At 34.0% G+C, this 16905-nt stretch overlaps 1 protein-coding gene across 5 annotated transcripts in view; it reads right to left on the bottom strand.

The window, feature by feature from the left end:
• Positions 1-2987: 2987 nt before the first annotated feature.
• Positions 2988-16905, bottom strand: part of TAFA5 (TAFA chemokine like family member 5) — a 472577-nt gene continuing 458659 nt past the window's right edge. For all 5 annotated transcript variants that reach the window (XM_068189762.1, XM_068189765.1, XM_068189766.1 and 2 more), the window contains one exon: positions 2988-3324. Coding sequence is in view for 1 of the 5 variants with exons in the window: in XM_068189765.1 (XP_068045866.1) it covers positions 3319-3324 (6 nt within the window). In the remaining 4 variants the exon portion in view is untranslated. The remainder of the gene's footprint in view (positions 3325-16905) is intronic.

Raw genomic sequence — 16905 nt, 5'->3', positions numbered from 1 at the left:
GAAGGATTCACATGTCTTAGCTGAAAATGCTACTGCATGATAAACTGCTGCTCCTGTTTCTTTCAGACAAGTGAAAATATGTTATGCACATCTGTTTCTATCTCTATAATCTATATCTATATATCTGTATGTGTGTCTCAAAAAAAATGTTCCCCCTTTATGTCAATTTGTTACAACATGAAGCAAATACATACCTGCTTCTTTTTAAACCATGGTTCAGATAAAACAGTATTTTGGTCAAATGGTCTATGGATCTGTTATTCCTCTTTGAAAAGTAATCTCTTTGTCAATATGGACACATTAGCTGTCCTTCTGTGGCGGAAATATCCAAACAAATTTCACCCATTGTGTTTTGCAACATTCCAGAATCCTCTGAATTGGAAGTAGATCAAAAATAAAGACTTCAAATTTATTAGGGCTGATCAGAAAATGAAAATCTGCTATGAAAAAATTACTGAAGCTTGCAATTTGCTCAGTAACTGTACAAAATTGAGATATTTCAAATTTTTGAATAAGAAATGCATGTGAAGATATGTATATTAATAAAAGACATGGTCAAACTTTTACTCTAGGTGCTCTAACTGAAGCTATTGGATGCTTGAGGGTTTGGGCTCTATCTATAATTCTCATTTATTTTGGCTAGAAAATGCTTTCTTAAAAAAAAAAAAAAACCTTGAATTTTATATGCTCCCACTAACTTTTTCAGTCTGGATTAATAGAGGTGTTTTGACAAAATTTATTTTATCACAAATTCCAAGCTGTTCTTTATCCAGTGTTCTCAAATTTTAGTGATTTAGATAAAACTGGACATAAATCTAGATAGTAATCATTTCAGAATCTAATCCGCATAAACCAGTGCTGACCAAGTGAAAATAAAAGCAGAATACAATCTCTTTAGCCAGCTGTGGTCATAATAGGCTTAATCACATCAGAAGGTTGAACTTAGAATTCTGCTTTTTGATTTCTAGAGTTGCTGCATTCTAGAAACTGAAACTTAATTATAGACCCTGGCCACACACTCATACAGTTAAGACAGATGAGACTAATAACAGTTATTTTTGCTTGATTGCCTACTGAGATTGTATGTGCCATCATGATTTTCACACTGCATCTTCTCTGAGGGAGAGGATACTTGATTTGTTTTATTTGTATCATAACCCACTTTTAAAACAGAGATTAAATCATTTTATTAAAATAACACTGCTGAATAGAAGTGTACTTTATCACTCTGTATTATTTGATTGGCATTGATTTAAGGGGTAAAAAGAGATACAACTCAAATATTATATGATTTAAAAAAAAAAAGAAATCAGAAAGCAAAATTCAATTCTCACACATGAGATTTTAATCAAGTAAACATACAGTATCATATCACATACAATTACCAAGAAACTTTTATTGCCAGAAAAATATGGAAAGAACACTTAGAGTCATGAGCCTGAAACATACAATCATTCAAACATGAGCACAGCAAGCCTGAAATAATGCACAGATCTCAGAGGGTCAAATGTAGACAGTCTGTTTCCAGTGTTCCTATCAAAGGGATTCCAGTTTTTCTCTCAACATAGCAGCACGTGTGGCTCATTAATTTTTAAATAGAGATCTTGTCAAGTGCTTAAAATAAATAGATTCATACAAATCTTTCTCTTGACATGTCACTCTCCCCTTAGAGGACAAGCTTCAAATATTCTTGAAGTCCTTGCTTTAATTAACTCTTTCAGTACCATATGATAAATAAGAGATAAAATCACTTGAATTTTGAAAATGATGGAATATGGTGCATAGTCTAATAATTCCAATTATATTTAAAACTAGATCTCCCATTGCAATGCCAATTATGCTAGACTTTCCCTCACTTTAATAAAGCATGAAAAAATTGGATATTTTGTTGAATACAAATAGTTATTAAAGACTGTTTTAAATAGATAAGCCCTATTGTATGTGATTGAGAAAAATTGGGTGTATGTAAAATCAGTTTATGTGCTGTTTTTTATCCAGTTGTTCTGTAAAAAACATATTGTTAAGCTCAAGAATGTAAAAAGTTATACTAGGCCCAAAGGTTCAGAATTTAGGATATGTTCCTATAATAAGGTGTTTGGAATGAGGGAAACCTGGGTAAGCTGTTTGATAACATTCATGGCTATGGTAAAGATTTTGATCAACACACAAAAGAGAAGCCTTACAGAGCATAGGGAATTTGTTTATGCAAGTCAAAGACAGCTTACATGCAGGATTGAGGTAGTTATCAATGAAAGATGGTGTCTTAACTGCAGAATGAAAGAAACAGTACTCAAAGCCTAGCATGAAAGTTCAGTGTCATTTATGGTTCTGTAAGGTTGTTCTAACACACCATTTATGGATGCAGCGCTGCGCCATTTGGATGTAGGCTAGAAAGAGCGTGCAGTCCACACAGTGAGGAATGACTCTGAGACAATGGATATTGCCAGCAGGACAATTCTGGGCATTAAGGAAAATAAAAATAAAACAACCACTAAAACAGATTTGTAAAGAGAGATTATATAGGGAATTTCTTTCTTTTTATGAAGAGTGTCTGAATTTTCTATTCTAAATGCTTTGACCATCCTGTATGAAAAGAGGTTACCTTCAACTTCACCTATTACAGTAGAGAAACATAAAATTAACTTTTGTTTTGGCAGTCGCAGATAAAGATACTTTCCAGAGCAAATACCTCTCATGGTCACAATTGGAATTTTCACTGCACACACTTATCTCCATAAGTTACAGTATGCCTGCACACCCTCATTTGATGATGATTTCATGGAGGCTAAGAACTATCCAGGAAACATTTTGAAAGATGATCTGCAGAATATAGCAACTTCTATATCTTCTGTAAAGAATGTCTTGGTTTAACCCTAATCAGCCACCTGCTCATTTCCCCCTGGTGCATTTCTCCCCTGGGAGAGAGTTACAAGAGTAAAAGTAACTCCAGCCAGCAGCTCCAAACATTACCCAGTAAGACAGGGGGAAAGACAGTATACTGCATAATGAAACCAAACAAATTAATTTGGGATCTGAGCAAGGTACATTTCCAGTTTGAATAGACTGAGCTTCTTATCATCTACATATGCACGGAATCTTTCCTTTGGGGGAAAAAAAAATCAAGTATGAGAAAGACCAGTGTGAGAGAAAAACAATAAACACAAATTCTGCATACTTTAAACTGTTAGGAATATGTAACAAACACTTGTTTCTCAAATATGCACACAAATAGCGGAATCTTGTACTTCTGTGGCTCTTGAAAGGAGATGAAGATGGAAGAACAGCTCCTGAAGCTGCATATTCCGGATTAATATCAAGTCACTCCTAGTGAACAGAAGAAAAACAATGTAAGTAAGAGTCAAATCATGCAATTTATGCAGCACCTTTTATATTTTAACAATACTTCATAGCAGTTCACCAGTGAAATTAGTCAGTTTGATTTCCACAGTGATAGCAAAGGTTTCAACTTAAATTTAATAGTCAGAAAAAAAATCTAGAGCAAAAACCCTAGGGTTTAGTGTTTTTTAAACTAAAATCTTAGATGGGACTCCGGTTGCATCTCTGAAACTACATGTTCTTAGTTGCATTGCAATACACAATTTTTCTTAATGAAACTAAAACAGTTACAAAAGTTCAGGAAGTCTTCATTACTTGAGATGACTCTCCCCCATCATAGAGCTCCTGTGGGTTTTCAGCACATGGTGTACACAATTTCATGTCAATTCAGCATTTACTGCTGAAGCTGCAGTCAAACACTTGACATCTACCCAATATACCCCTTTTTAATGTCTGTATTAGGTGTACTTGCTATTATAATTAACAGGGTTAACCACATTAGTATCCCTCATAGAGTGCTCTTGCAGTGTTTACTATTGACCTTATAAGTTAACTGTAAGAGGTCAAGATCCTGAAGATAATATATACTTGCTAAAAATAAAAGTACCTTTGCTATTCAATATATCCCGTATTAATACATATATATATATAAATTATTACCATTATGGTTTCATGTATCTTACATTTAAAATTATGCTTGAGATTTCAATTATTAAGAGGCTTTATATCTTCAAATTTTATCACAAAATCGAGGTTTATATGTAAAATGTTATTCATATATGTTCTGTGAATAACTATAAATGAACAAAACTACTAGCATATAGATGACATAATTTTTTTAAGGTTGCTTTACTTTAATTTCCCCTTGATTAAATTTTGTGAAGATTGTATTCTAAGATCTGTGATGAGAATGTATCAGTTCATATCTAAGTAGTTCATTGAGAACTGTAAAGCAGAGTGCTGAGATAATTAAGTATTAAATGGATCAGTTGGTCACATCCCAAAGCTCTGAAAGGCCTTCTCAGTATAAAATAATGCAAAATTACTACAAAATCTGATGGTATAATTTCAGTCATGGATTTAGCTGTCTTTGTGAGAACGAGGTTTTACTTTCTGCTGTATTTTCTCCTTGTCACCTTACAACAATCATCAAAGAGTCATGACCATATTATAATTATTTCCTACTTTCAGTATTAGTTTACATGGAAGTGAAAGGGTCTAGAATGAAAATTTGACTCTTTGTAATTCCCAGATGGATTTCATAAAATTTGAGGCCTACTAATACTCTTTATTTCTACTCTTATAGAAAATAAAGAGTGTCATACTACTGGAATCAATGTGTCTCTAAGTTCTGGATATTTGTTATTTGTAGGAATTCAGATAATGACCATTTTTCAGGGGAAAAAAAGGTCTAAAATTGTCCCTATTTCACATTAAACTCTGTTTATTTTTTAACTGTAGTTTATTTTGAATTTATACTTATAGCAGGACCAAAAGTTTCAACTTGAATGGTATCTCAGAAAGCAAATAATATTTCTCAAGAAGTAAATATAAAGAAAGGAGAAGACACTGCATAAATACAAAATTTATTTTTAAAGAGAGTGACTAGACTTGTTTCAATAAGTCACTTTAGGACTATAAGTAATAGCTAAGGGGAGTGTTTGCTAGTTTTATCATTCCACTTTGGAAATTTGAATTATTCTGCATCCTGTCCAATGACAGAGTTCCACTGGCAGCCAGCTGAGGTGACCATGGTGTGGCAGCCTGAAGTAGTGAATATTCCATTTCAAAGCTGAAAGCTGTGAACAGCTACAAGCTGTTCTAAGGTTTCACTTCTAAAAAAGTTGGTGTCCTTTTCTTATAAAAGTATTGTAATTTTTTTTTTTTAATCTGGCCTGGAGAAAGGTACTTAAGTAAACACATGGGAACTGTTTCATCACAGAGATTTAAATGTAAGTTAATTAAATCAAAATTCTATTGAATAATTCTTCAAAGTGAAACTGTACAGAAAATGTTTGTCTTCCTTGGAATTTCCTGGGTTAAATAACTGATGAATTAGTTTTTAATTTCATCTCTAATTTATTGGAAATCATATTTCTTTAAATTATGAGCCTCATTCTTTTCTGGGTCCACTACATGAATAACACTGCTATAGTTTTATTCTGTGTTGTGCATATTTTGCAATACCTTTTCATGTCAAGCCACATATTCCTGGAAAACCCTCCCATTTTTCTTCAAGTATTGATATTTGATGGATTTTGCTTTAGATATCTGAAGAGAAATTTTCTTTTGTCACTCAATTTAAATCCTCAGTAAGATAATTCTAATCTTCCCCAAGGTATTTCACTGGAGATATTTTTCTCTGGTAATATCCCTGGCTACAGCTTTTAATATACAGACACATCCTAAATTTTGAAATTATTATGAAAGGAATTTTGCTTGAATAGGCCAAAGACTTGTTGACAATGAGTTACAATTTTCTATAAAAATGTAAAAAAAGAGAGAGGCCAGAGCCATAATTAGCAAGCAATAGACAGCAGTGTAAAATCAGCATATAATTATTAGGAGTTATTTACTTCCACATTTTCCAGGTGGCTTTAGTCAGCAAAAATAATTTATTAGTAACAAGCTTAGGCATTATCATAACTCTGTATAATACAATAAACTACATATCTTCATGACAAATTTTGAAATAAGGAAATTCCACACCATTCCAATTTATATGCTTATTGTTTTGAAAAAACATTTTCTAAAGTAGATGGCCAGCTATCTTTAAACAAACTATAGAATGTTTTGTAAGAATAACTTTTATTTTTCCCCAGAAAATAAAAAAATTGGTGTTAGAAGTGGTTTAAAGTGGTAGATATGTTAACAAAATAGTTTTTAATGTCTTTGTCTATAAATATGGAAGCATTTAGGTAAAAGAAAAGTCAAACAACAAAGACATAATCATTACCAAAAAATTATAATTTTATCTATTTGGCTTCAAAATTGTCAAGTCTGGAATTTCTCGTAGAAACTGTACACACATACACAGAGTTCATTGCAAAAACTCTATCAGTTAGAAGGTCCTTTAAAATGGGAGACAATCTGAGATATAAGAATATATTTTGAAAGGGCAGAATTTCTCTCCCTGTATTGAAAAAAAAAGAAAAATAGACCTTAGAAAGGTAATGGAAGAGAGTACAGAGAAGATACAGGAAATCACAGTCATAGTAGAGAACACACTGAGTCATAGTAGAGGAAATACTTGTAGTACATGTCTTTAACAACCAGTTCTTGAGATATTTTCTTTTCACTACTGTTTTAAATTACCTCTCTTCAGGCTGAGAAAATTAGTAAACTGAATATAAGTTTTCCACTGAAGTGACTTTATGCAAATGATTCATTAATGCAGTCTCCAGGATGTTGTCAGCCCAATCTGTTTCTATCTTAGCATTAACTTCTTAACATATGTTTGCATCTATTTTATGATTCTGGTAACACTTCTATCATGTGAACCAGGAATTGGCCCCAAAACTTCTGAGTAGTAGCAGCTTGCTGTACAATACAGGAAACTGTTGTGCAGATCCCTTAAAAAATTATTTAAAACATTCCCAATACATCACTTAAATAGATTGCTCCTTTAAAGAATTATAGAATAAATAGATAAATTGGTTCTATTCATTACACATGCTGGTGAGTTTCCTACTTTGTTTCCTTACTATTTCAGATTTGACATGCTGTTACTGTGACTAATGCAACCTCACAGGGCTTAAAGAAACTTATATGCTAGGAATCAATAATAAAGGGTGTCTCTGCTTTGGTTTGCATACCTTTATTTATTTAAAACAATGAAAATATATTTTTCTTAGTAACAGAGACAATACTTACTAGTTCCTATTGTCTATTTTTAAAATAACCAAGAGCTACAAAAAGTGAATAACTATTCTAAATAATATACAAATAAAAATACATTTCTGATTGCAGTCTTTTAAAAAAATCCTCCTTTAACTGACAAAAACAGAAATTTGTACATAAATAGCCAACAGCAAGTTGATATTGTGTCTCTTCTGCTCAATAAAAATGAAAATTATAACCCCAAAAAGCTTTCTTTTTTTGGCACTATTAAAATTTTGATAGCTGCCTTTACACTTCAGTTTGAAATGCTGTCTGAATGATTTCAAATGAATTTTTTGAGGGTAGCAGGTTGCAAGAGCTCAGAAATTTTAAACTGTCACCAGTATAAAAGGCATTAACATCCCACTGAGCAGGGACTAAAATGCTGGATGACTTCTTAAGCTGTCTCATGAGTTTTTGAGTGAAGAGTTATTTTTCTACTGCAAGAAAGAAGACCAGGGGCTGGGCCAGTCATGCCATAGAAAGGGTACAGTGGATGTACAAAGCTCATGGTTTCCACATCACAGCCGGGGGGAGAAGGAAGAAGAAAGAAGAGAACTGACAGCTTCAGATAGGAGGGTCTTCTCCCCCTGCAGAAGCTGTTGTCCCAGCTTCTCCTTTTGGAGCTGGCAGCAAAGGGAGCCCAGCTTTTCACAGCTTTGATACAGCAGGGAATGAAATGGTGCAATAACTGGCTGTCTGGGTCCAGCAAGAAACTGGCTTGGAAACCAGTACAATCAGAAGCTGCTCAGCCTTCTTCCTGAGTTATCATTCATAACAATTGCACTTCAGCTATGCCTCCACTTTGTTCTTTTTTGCCCTGCTCTCATGAATCATACACTTTGATTTGCACAGTGATGCAGCTTTGTTATATAATTAGCCTATAACAAGTGGTCATGGTGAGATATAGATCTGAAACTGCTGGACTGAAATGGATATTTTATCTTTATCACCAATTTCTTGCATGATTCATAAAACTCTCTATATAAAGTTGGCAGGAAATAGTGGCCCATGGGCAGTAATTTATTATAGATGCTTAGATAGTCTACAGTCATTTCTTTTTAATTTGATGAGCATATCTACCTGCAGATATGTCAGAGTCCTGAGACTGAAAAGCAATAGGATTTCAGGTACTAACTCTCTGGTCCTCCATATTTCCTAAAGCCCTAATCAACACATGTGTATTTTGAAATATCTAATTTCTCTGTGAAATGTGCAGGCTTTCCCACTCACATATTTGATTTCTACTCAAATAAAAAGAAGGATCTAATATATAATTCCTAAAAAAGTGGCAACTCAAGAATATCTGTGGGAAAATTTCCATCTCTAACCCCATTGCAGGATCACAGTACAAGTTAATAAGAGACTGTTTCATCTTAATTTCTTTCAAACTACAAATATGCATCTATATACTGTAATATTCAATATTTGGGGCTAAAATGTCATCTTGGATTTTGCTCGTTGACCTGTCTGTAGTGGATCTCATCCTTTTTCCCTACAAGTTTTCAATATTGCTATTGTTGTGGTGACTGATACTATTTTTTCTCTGCTAAATACAAAAGTAAAACAGATATTCTCCAAGTTTAAACAAAATCGCTATAAGGGGCATAACTAGACCCTTGGGAGCATAGCAGGAGAAAATCATTCCCCCAGAAGATTCTGCTTCTGAATTTATAGATGTGGAAAAGAAAATAACAATCTATATAACAGTGAAATCCAAGAGTAAGAGAAGAAAGGAGAATGAAATGACATAAAGAGACTCATTAAAGGTATTCTTTAAGGAACAAATGAGAGACAATATCAGAGGTCAGAAGAGAAAAAGAAATTACTGTTACTCTGCTTTATCAACACTTGAATCATAAATATATTTTTATTTCTTAAATGAGAGTATTTAGAGTAGATCCTTGGATGAACAGGAGCTCAAGGGGTACTTCATAAAGGTGTTTTTTTCTCCTAAATAGTAGTTTCAAAGAAAAATCCCTATAGGAAATAGCAGAATCTCTTTGTGACCTAATTACTTAGTTATAAAAGACTACTGAAAAAGAAATATTGGCTAAGCATTTATATTTAAAATTGTATCTTTAAATATAAATACAAACTCTGAGTGTAACCAACTGTATAATGTGTAATAATGTACAGCTGTGATTCCAATGATTCCAATCTGTAAATGCAGGTAAGACTTCTAGTGCTCTTCAGGAGTTTGCACATATGAAAAAGAATGAGTTCATTTGAGAGATTTAGCAAAGGAGTTATTTGAAAACCTTTCTAGAGCCCCTTCCTCCTCTGTTTATGGTACTCCTTCTTTTGCATCATTAACTGTAGGATGATTCTGCTTTATATAAGATAATATTAATTCAAATTAATTTCATAAAAGGACATCTTGAATCACATTCCCTCCTTGTGTTTCTTCTGAGTTTTTTTTTTTTATTGTATGATTTATGTTTTTTTCTCCTCTGAAGTGGCTTTAATGTGGTTGAAAATAATATATGAGGCTAAGTGTAAGGGGCTTTCCTGTGCCATTAAGGTTATCTGGTCAAAGGAGCCATAAACAAGAACACACAGAGACAAACCTGGGGTTGTGATATAAACAATTGTGGTTAGTCACGCAAATCACTAAGGGCATATGGATGGTGAGAATGTTCCTCTATTCAGTTGGAAGGATAAGGAAGGGGAGGAAGACAACCCATAGACATAGAACCTGAGAAATTAATGTTTACAACAAGAACAGGAAACAAACCTGGTCATTAGCACTAAATGATGTGCTCTCAGGAAGCTGCAGGCAAAGCAGGACACTGGTTTTTGGTGTATGGGAGGAGGTCAGTGGGACTATGCCAGCTGATGAGACAATGTGCAGGGTAAGGGCAAGCAAGGAGCGACAAAGTGAAGGGCAAACAGAAAATGGTGCAAAAAGGAACAGCTACATGAAAAATGGGGTTAGTCAGCACACGTCTCTGACTGACCCCCTGAGGTGTCCCATCACCTCAGTCTATCCTATCTTCTCGTATCTTGTTCTTAAACATTTTCTTGTTACTGTACAAGCTGACTTGTACTGGGCAATTGATTCTTCTATAACTAAGAAACCCAGCCAGCTTCATCAAACTGTTCATTTTCTTTTCAAATTTGACTTTCAAAATACAAAAATGAAAGGATCATAATATAAAAGCAAAAATGTTTCTACATATTTAAATAGGTTCAGTCCAAAAATAGGTTCATGATTCTATTTTCAGTGACAAGTTAAGATTGTGTCTTTCTTATACTTAAGTATCTGTCAAATTTTCTTTTGAAATTGTGGAAATCCACTGGATAAATAATTTTTTTGTAACTTTAACCTTAGAGCAAAGACCACTTGTGTATTGTTTTCGAAGATGGCTCAGATTTCTGTAGAAACTGAATATTCATTTTATGAAATAAAGGGAGTATATAGTTAGAAAGCTGATACTTTTCCCCTAGCTACAATCTATGAAAAAGCTTATCTCCAAAGTTGCATTAACTATAAAAAATGTGCATGGTTTGGTGTCTCATGTACAGCATACAAAGAGCATCTCAAGGAATCTGCAAATGTAAGGATCTAATGCAAATGCCTATCACCAAGCCAATAGAATATTCTCTCGCATTAGGACCAGAATGTCTGTGATCTGCTGAAAGACTTCAGGAGTGGAAAAAGAACTTAAGATGTTTCTAAGTCACATTTCACCTTTCTGAATCCCTCATCTTGTCATTCATAAGAGTTGCCAAGAACAATTTTGTGTGGCAGAGCAGTATATTTTTTTTTCTTTTTAGGGATTCCTCCATTAAGAAAAAAAAAGTATATATATAAAAATTAGAAATTAGTTATTAATCAGGGTAAATGATGTTCACTGGGTGGATCTAGACTATCAGAAAACAAATTTCTTAATCCTTACAGCATATGTCAGCTCCTCCAAATCATCAAAACAGAAGGTCGGTATTCTGAAACTTTCATGATCTTCAGAGACTTCAACAAAGCGTAAATAGTGTATGTTGTACAAAGGGAGTCACAGCAGAGAAGCAGGACTTCTTCCAACAACTGTTTGACTCAGGGCATGGATTCGTAACCTAATGCCAACTAAAGACATGCACTGTTTGGTGTGGAATCACATTTTTTAATCAGCATAAGGAACAGGGACCTGAGCCAGTGGGAAAAAAAAAAATTCAGGGATAATGTGATCAATAAATTTCAGTCTGTGTCAGGAGTCTGATTAGCATATCCCAAGTGTAGCTAAAAGGACATACAAGGCACCAATAAAAAGGTCAGAGTACAACACACAGCAGTAATTGTGTGCTGCTTATTAAAGAACACCTACAGGGCTGTGTACTGCCCTAAGTGAAAGAGTAAGAGAATTGACTGTAGGCATTTTTAATTTAATGAAACTTAAAGGACAACCTCTTTTTGCTTTTTTTCATTACAAAATAAAAATCAGCAATTTACAGAACTACTTAACAAAAGAAAACAAACAAAACCCAAGGAATCTCCTCCTCCAATAAAATTCTAACTCCCAACAAGAGCTGATAGCTATCATCTATCTAAATATGTGTTCAGATCTGAGCTTTTCATCTCCCAATTATTATTTCTGTTGAGGTTTAAATCTAAATATTAAAATGGATGAGCCAATTAACTATGTTAGATTGGTGTTATCGTCTGCTTTAGTTCTGTAATAGCACTGTTATTTTTAATAAATTATAAACAGTATAGTGTTCCTCAATCTAAGAATAATACAGTTTAGATTTATGTAGCAGGTTACAGATTACTCTGCCTTTACCACTACTGGAATCAAAATAAAAACATCAGTTAAAGAAAAAAGGTATAGTGAGAGACTGATAATATAAGCATTCTCTGGCTGCAGGTCAGGTGAAATTAGTTTACACACCTCTTTGTGTTGAAAGGAAGTCATTCAGTAAGAGTTTCTGGCTCTTAATATAGCTATAATACTTAACATGAGAAGCCAGTATCAATCTTCCTAATAAAAAATTGAGACTATGAGAAGGAAGAGGTATTTTTCTGCATGTATTCAGCATAGCTGGTAGTCTCCCAGTCATTCGTGTCTATACCTGCTGCTCTAGAAGAATGCCAGCATAAACATAATCTGCAAAATCTCATCCCAAAATAATTGTGTAATGATCCCTGTGATACTGTGATCTTTCTCTAAACTAATTATAGAAGTCAGAAGAAACTGATAATAATTTAAGGAAAAAAAATTACATCTTTCATTCTGTATAATATCTATGGATCAGAATCCAGCCAGTTTTATGGGAGAGACATAGCTGAACCTTTGCAACATACTAAATGAAATACCTGTGTGAGAGTTTTTCTGGTCTGAAACCAAATCTTACCTGAATGCCTAACCCAACATGTCAGCTTAGTATCTAAGCAAATGAAAGAGACATATTTATGACACATATGTTAACTATAACTTTTTTCTTTTAATTGTGTTCTACTGTCAGACTCTCAAATTCCTCTCCTTTGGGACGTTGGGTCTTTTAGTTCCCACCTTTCAGCCTGTAGCAGAGGTAACATGAAAAATTAATCCCTAGTGAATTAAGAGTAAATTTCTAGCATTTGTATATCCATGGCCTGATGTCTCAGTACTGACTTGTATGTTTCTAGTAGTTGTTGTAACTATTGATAATTAATTGATTAATGTAAGTAAAAAAATAGCCAACAAAATATGTAGCATATGTAAATTATAGGTCTTCAAATATACAACTAAATTCAACTTGATTATGTCATTAGCGTAGGTAAGTGATTTGACTCCTTACTAGTGATTCTTCCAGGCAGACTATATTGAAGAATGTCACAGAGTTTCTTGTGTAAAACAGAAGCAGCATGTTCACACATCCTAGCTGGCTGCAATTTCATGCTGAGAATAGTGTATGTGCTCACTGGTAAGGGAGGCTGGCGACAGCCCAACAGACATCTTCTTCTACCCCGTTTAGATATAATGTACATATTTGTAAATCTTCCTACCATGATTCCTAAAACACTGCCTTTACTTAAGGAAAGCTTAATCCTGCTGAACATACCACAAGAGAATACACTTGCATAAGCACAAAAACACACACACAAAAACCGATAAAATGCTCCTTTTTTTCAGAGGAATTGTATTCCCTTACTAAGCTCTCAAAGTAGCAAGAATTCAGATTCACTGTTTGCCTCAGGGAAAGAGTCCTCTAACTATGGTTGATATGGAGATATGGTTTCTGCTGTAGCCTCACATGCAACTTTCAACTGATAGCAGAAAGGAAACATATTTTATGCTTTCCTCTCCATCCCACTCAGACCTTAGCAAATGGTAGTGATATTGTCCTCATGTTTCATTGAAGGAGGTACAGTAGCTCATACACAGCCAGCTACAGCCATTCTTTTTCTCTATGATGTCTCATACATTAATATGAAGCTCACAGACACAATCCAGGACTTTCAGGAGACTAGCAGTCTTTTGAAGCAGTAGCTGGAAGCCAAGAGGGGGTTGCTAGGGCATACATCTGGCTAAAAAACAACAGAGTAGATGGGAGAGGGGACTCTGAACACTTTGAAGTTCATTGTTAGATCTGTAATTCTTGTAGCAATATGAACACAGCAACTGATCCTAAATCCCTTTAAAAATTAACTTCCATCTCTGACAACAGAGTAAGGTAGCATTCTATAACCTCTGCATTTTATCCCACCTTTCTACACACTGGGAAGCAAGATTTGTGTCACAGCAACGGGCCTCCAGCTGGGTAATAATTGACATAGACACCATGTATTACAGAAGGCTGATCAATAATCTTTTATAAGAAACCCATTGCTGTTTTATAGACAGTTACGATGGAGCAGGACTTAATTGGTCCTCCAATGCAAACACCATCACCATTGGCCAGTTAAGAAACCACCCTTTGGTAAACAAATCTCCATATCTCAACATTCCACATGTTCACAATACAAAGTGCAGCAAGTTAAGATAAGAATTGTTTCTCATTCTTTTCTCTGATCTTCTCACAGACCTTCCTAGAATGATGTCTGGGAAAGTTGTGTTTCTCTCTGTAGCCAGAGAGCTGCTGCCATAGATTTGGGGTAAGGATTGAACATGTACATCTCTATGCAGCCTATAACTCTCTTCAGACAGCAGTTATATGACTGTAAATGTATTTAAAAAAAAGTGAACTAAAGTCTCTACCCTCTTTTCTTGTGGGATGGCATACCACATCTAAAGACATCATCTCTTTCTTTCTATTTTTCTGAGTATGACAGCATGCACAACAAGTGAATGATGTGGTCCCTTTGAAGGTTCCAAGTCAATCAGAAGCACAAGGGGCATATGATTTGCCCTCTCCTGCCTTTACCAGAGTTTAATTCACAGGCATTGCATAAGCAAAATGAGTCAGATGAATGAGGCTGGAAATGTGGTTAAATTGTTTGACTTTCTGTCCTAAAATACTTCATATAATACACATTTTCTTTTATCTTTCAGGATGTCTTTCTTTTTACACTCACTGCTTTGGCATTCTGAAGGGCAATGCTCATTTTAAAATATGTATAGGCTTCATTTAAAATAAATGAATCTAAAATCCTCTGGGGCAAAACCACGTTTGGTGTATCTCAGCTAACTTCAGTGGAGTTACACCAAGGTTGAATCCAGGCCTACATCCTCTCACTATGAGCTTAGAGAAAAACAAAGAGATGCCATTAAAAATATAGGGTATTTTAGATTCTCTCATTCATTGACTAGCTTTATTTTATGGCCTTTATAAAACCTTATATTAGTGGGATTTCATACATTTGTCTTTATGTTTGATAACGTTTTTGCGCACAGTGATAAAATCAACGGAAATTAATGTAATTTTTTCCAGCCAGATTCAATAACTCTAATTACCAGCATTTCTAGTCCAACTGCATAATATGCTTAACTATCCTATGTACTGAAAAAAATTTAACTACTGCTGACTCAGTGTTCTTTTATATTTGTATATGGATAACAATCAGAAGAGTAAATAAAGAAAAAAATGAATTTGCAAATTCCTGTTCATCATAGAGCCATCATTATTGCCGAGCTCCATAGAAATATATGAAAAATCCAATCAGGAATCTTTTTTCATGGTGCATTTAAATTAGAGAAAATTGTATGAATCATTATATGAGAAATGTGGCAACATAGTAATGCATTTTTAAATTGAAGAACATCTATGATATCCTAAAATAGCTAACTCTTTCTGGTATGATATATTCATGACTGTCTTTTACACCCTTATTTTTGTATTCCTCTTGGATGAAAGTGTCTTCAATGGCTTAGTGTGCTGAAAACAACACAAAGAAAAAGATTGAGTCATGATTATTTATCTGAATTTGATCAAGGGAAATAGGAAGAAATTATAACCTATTTGTATCCAGAAAAATTGTAAACACACATCCATTTAAATAATTTTGTTGCTAAACTGTAAAAAAAAATAATTGGTATATCACTGATTTATGGGTATTTTGGTTTATGCAGATATTTCTAGATATTTTAATCTAGAAAATACACCATAAAATACAGTTACAGGGTATGGAAGTTGCTGGCATTTTTTACCTGATTGCAGCTGACTCATGTGACTCTAAACAGTATATTCTATACTATTTTAAGTTACCAAGTAATTAATAAGAGTGGTATCTCTGTTACCTTAAGAGGACAGTCTGAGAAGAAGCAAAAAGATGATAATGTTCACTTGTATGATCAGTAGAGACGGAGTAAGTCACTACTCTACCATATGATAGATGAGCAAAATACCAACTTCTTCCCGCTGAAAATTCAATTATTTATATTTCAGAGACAGTTAAGATCTGGAAAATGCTTTTGCATTTTCTATGCAAATTAAAGTGTTTAAAGCTTGTTGGGGATATGGGATTATAATTAATTCTTCTAAAGGCTAAAAATACAGTGATTCACTGAGTTTATTACATGGGCTCAACAAACCATGAGATTTAAATATATATACATCACACTCTACCTACTTTAAAATAAGCTTTGCCATTATATAATAAACACGAAGTGCAGAATTTTTTTTTCTAAAATTCTCATTTCCTATAATGAATATTTTCTGTTAATTCTTGAATTTTACAAAGTAAGTTTCCTATGCAACATTAGAATACACACTAACATATTTTACTGCCTATATGTTCCAGCAATATATTTCAATGTATGCCCCTATAGTGTTCAATTTACTTGTCCACAAACCCAGCTGAGGCATAACAAAATGAGAAAAATCTTTGTATCTTGTATAACATACATGCACAGAAGCTCAAATATCAATGACTCTTTAATCTGAAGCAAATATAAAGCAGAAATTCCCTGTTAGTTTGACATGCTCATCACATCCTTTTTTTTTTTTCCTGAATAGAAAAAATTAATTTCTCTGTAGAGTAATTTTGCAGAGAAAAATTACACCTCTACACTGCTCACATTGCTCTAAATCCCTGATCTTTATATGTTCCTCTTCAAAGTCATCAAATTTATCAAATTGCAGGACTCGTAAATAGTTAACAGTCCTGAGTGTCAGTCATTTTTAGAATGACATGCTAGGTCATGTTTATGTTCTCAGCTTGCTTTATCTATTTTGGTTCTTCTCCTCCTCTGGCCTGCTGCTATATTTTGTTTACTGGCACTTGTGCCAAACCTAGTTTTTTCCTGTTCATGTGGAGATCATCACCTTTACAGT

Source organism: Anomalospiza imberbis, chromosome 5, assembly GCF_031753505.1.
Source record: "Anomalospiza imberbis isolate Cuckoo-Finch-1a 21T00152 chromosome 5, ASM3175350v1, whole genome shotgun sequence".
In the NCBI taxonomy this organism is placed as follows: Eukaryota; Metazoa; Chordata; class Aves; order Passeriformes; family Viduidae; genus Anomalospiza; species Anomalospiza imberbis.
This window is presented reverse-complemented; position numbering and strand designations above follow the sequence as displayed.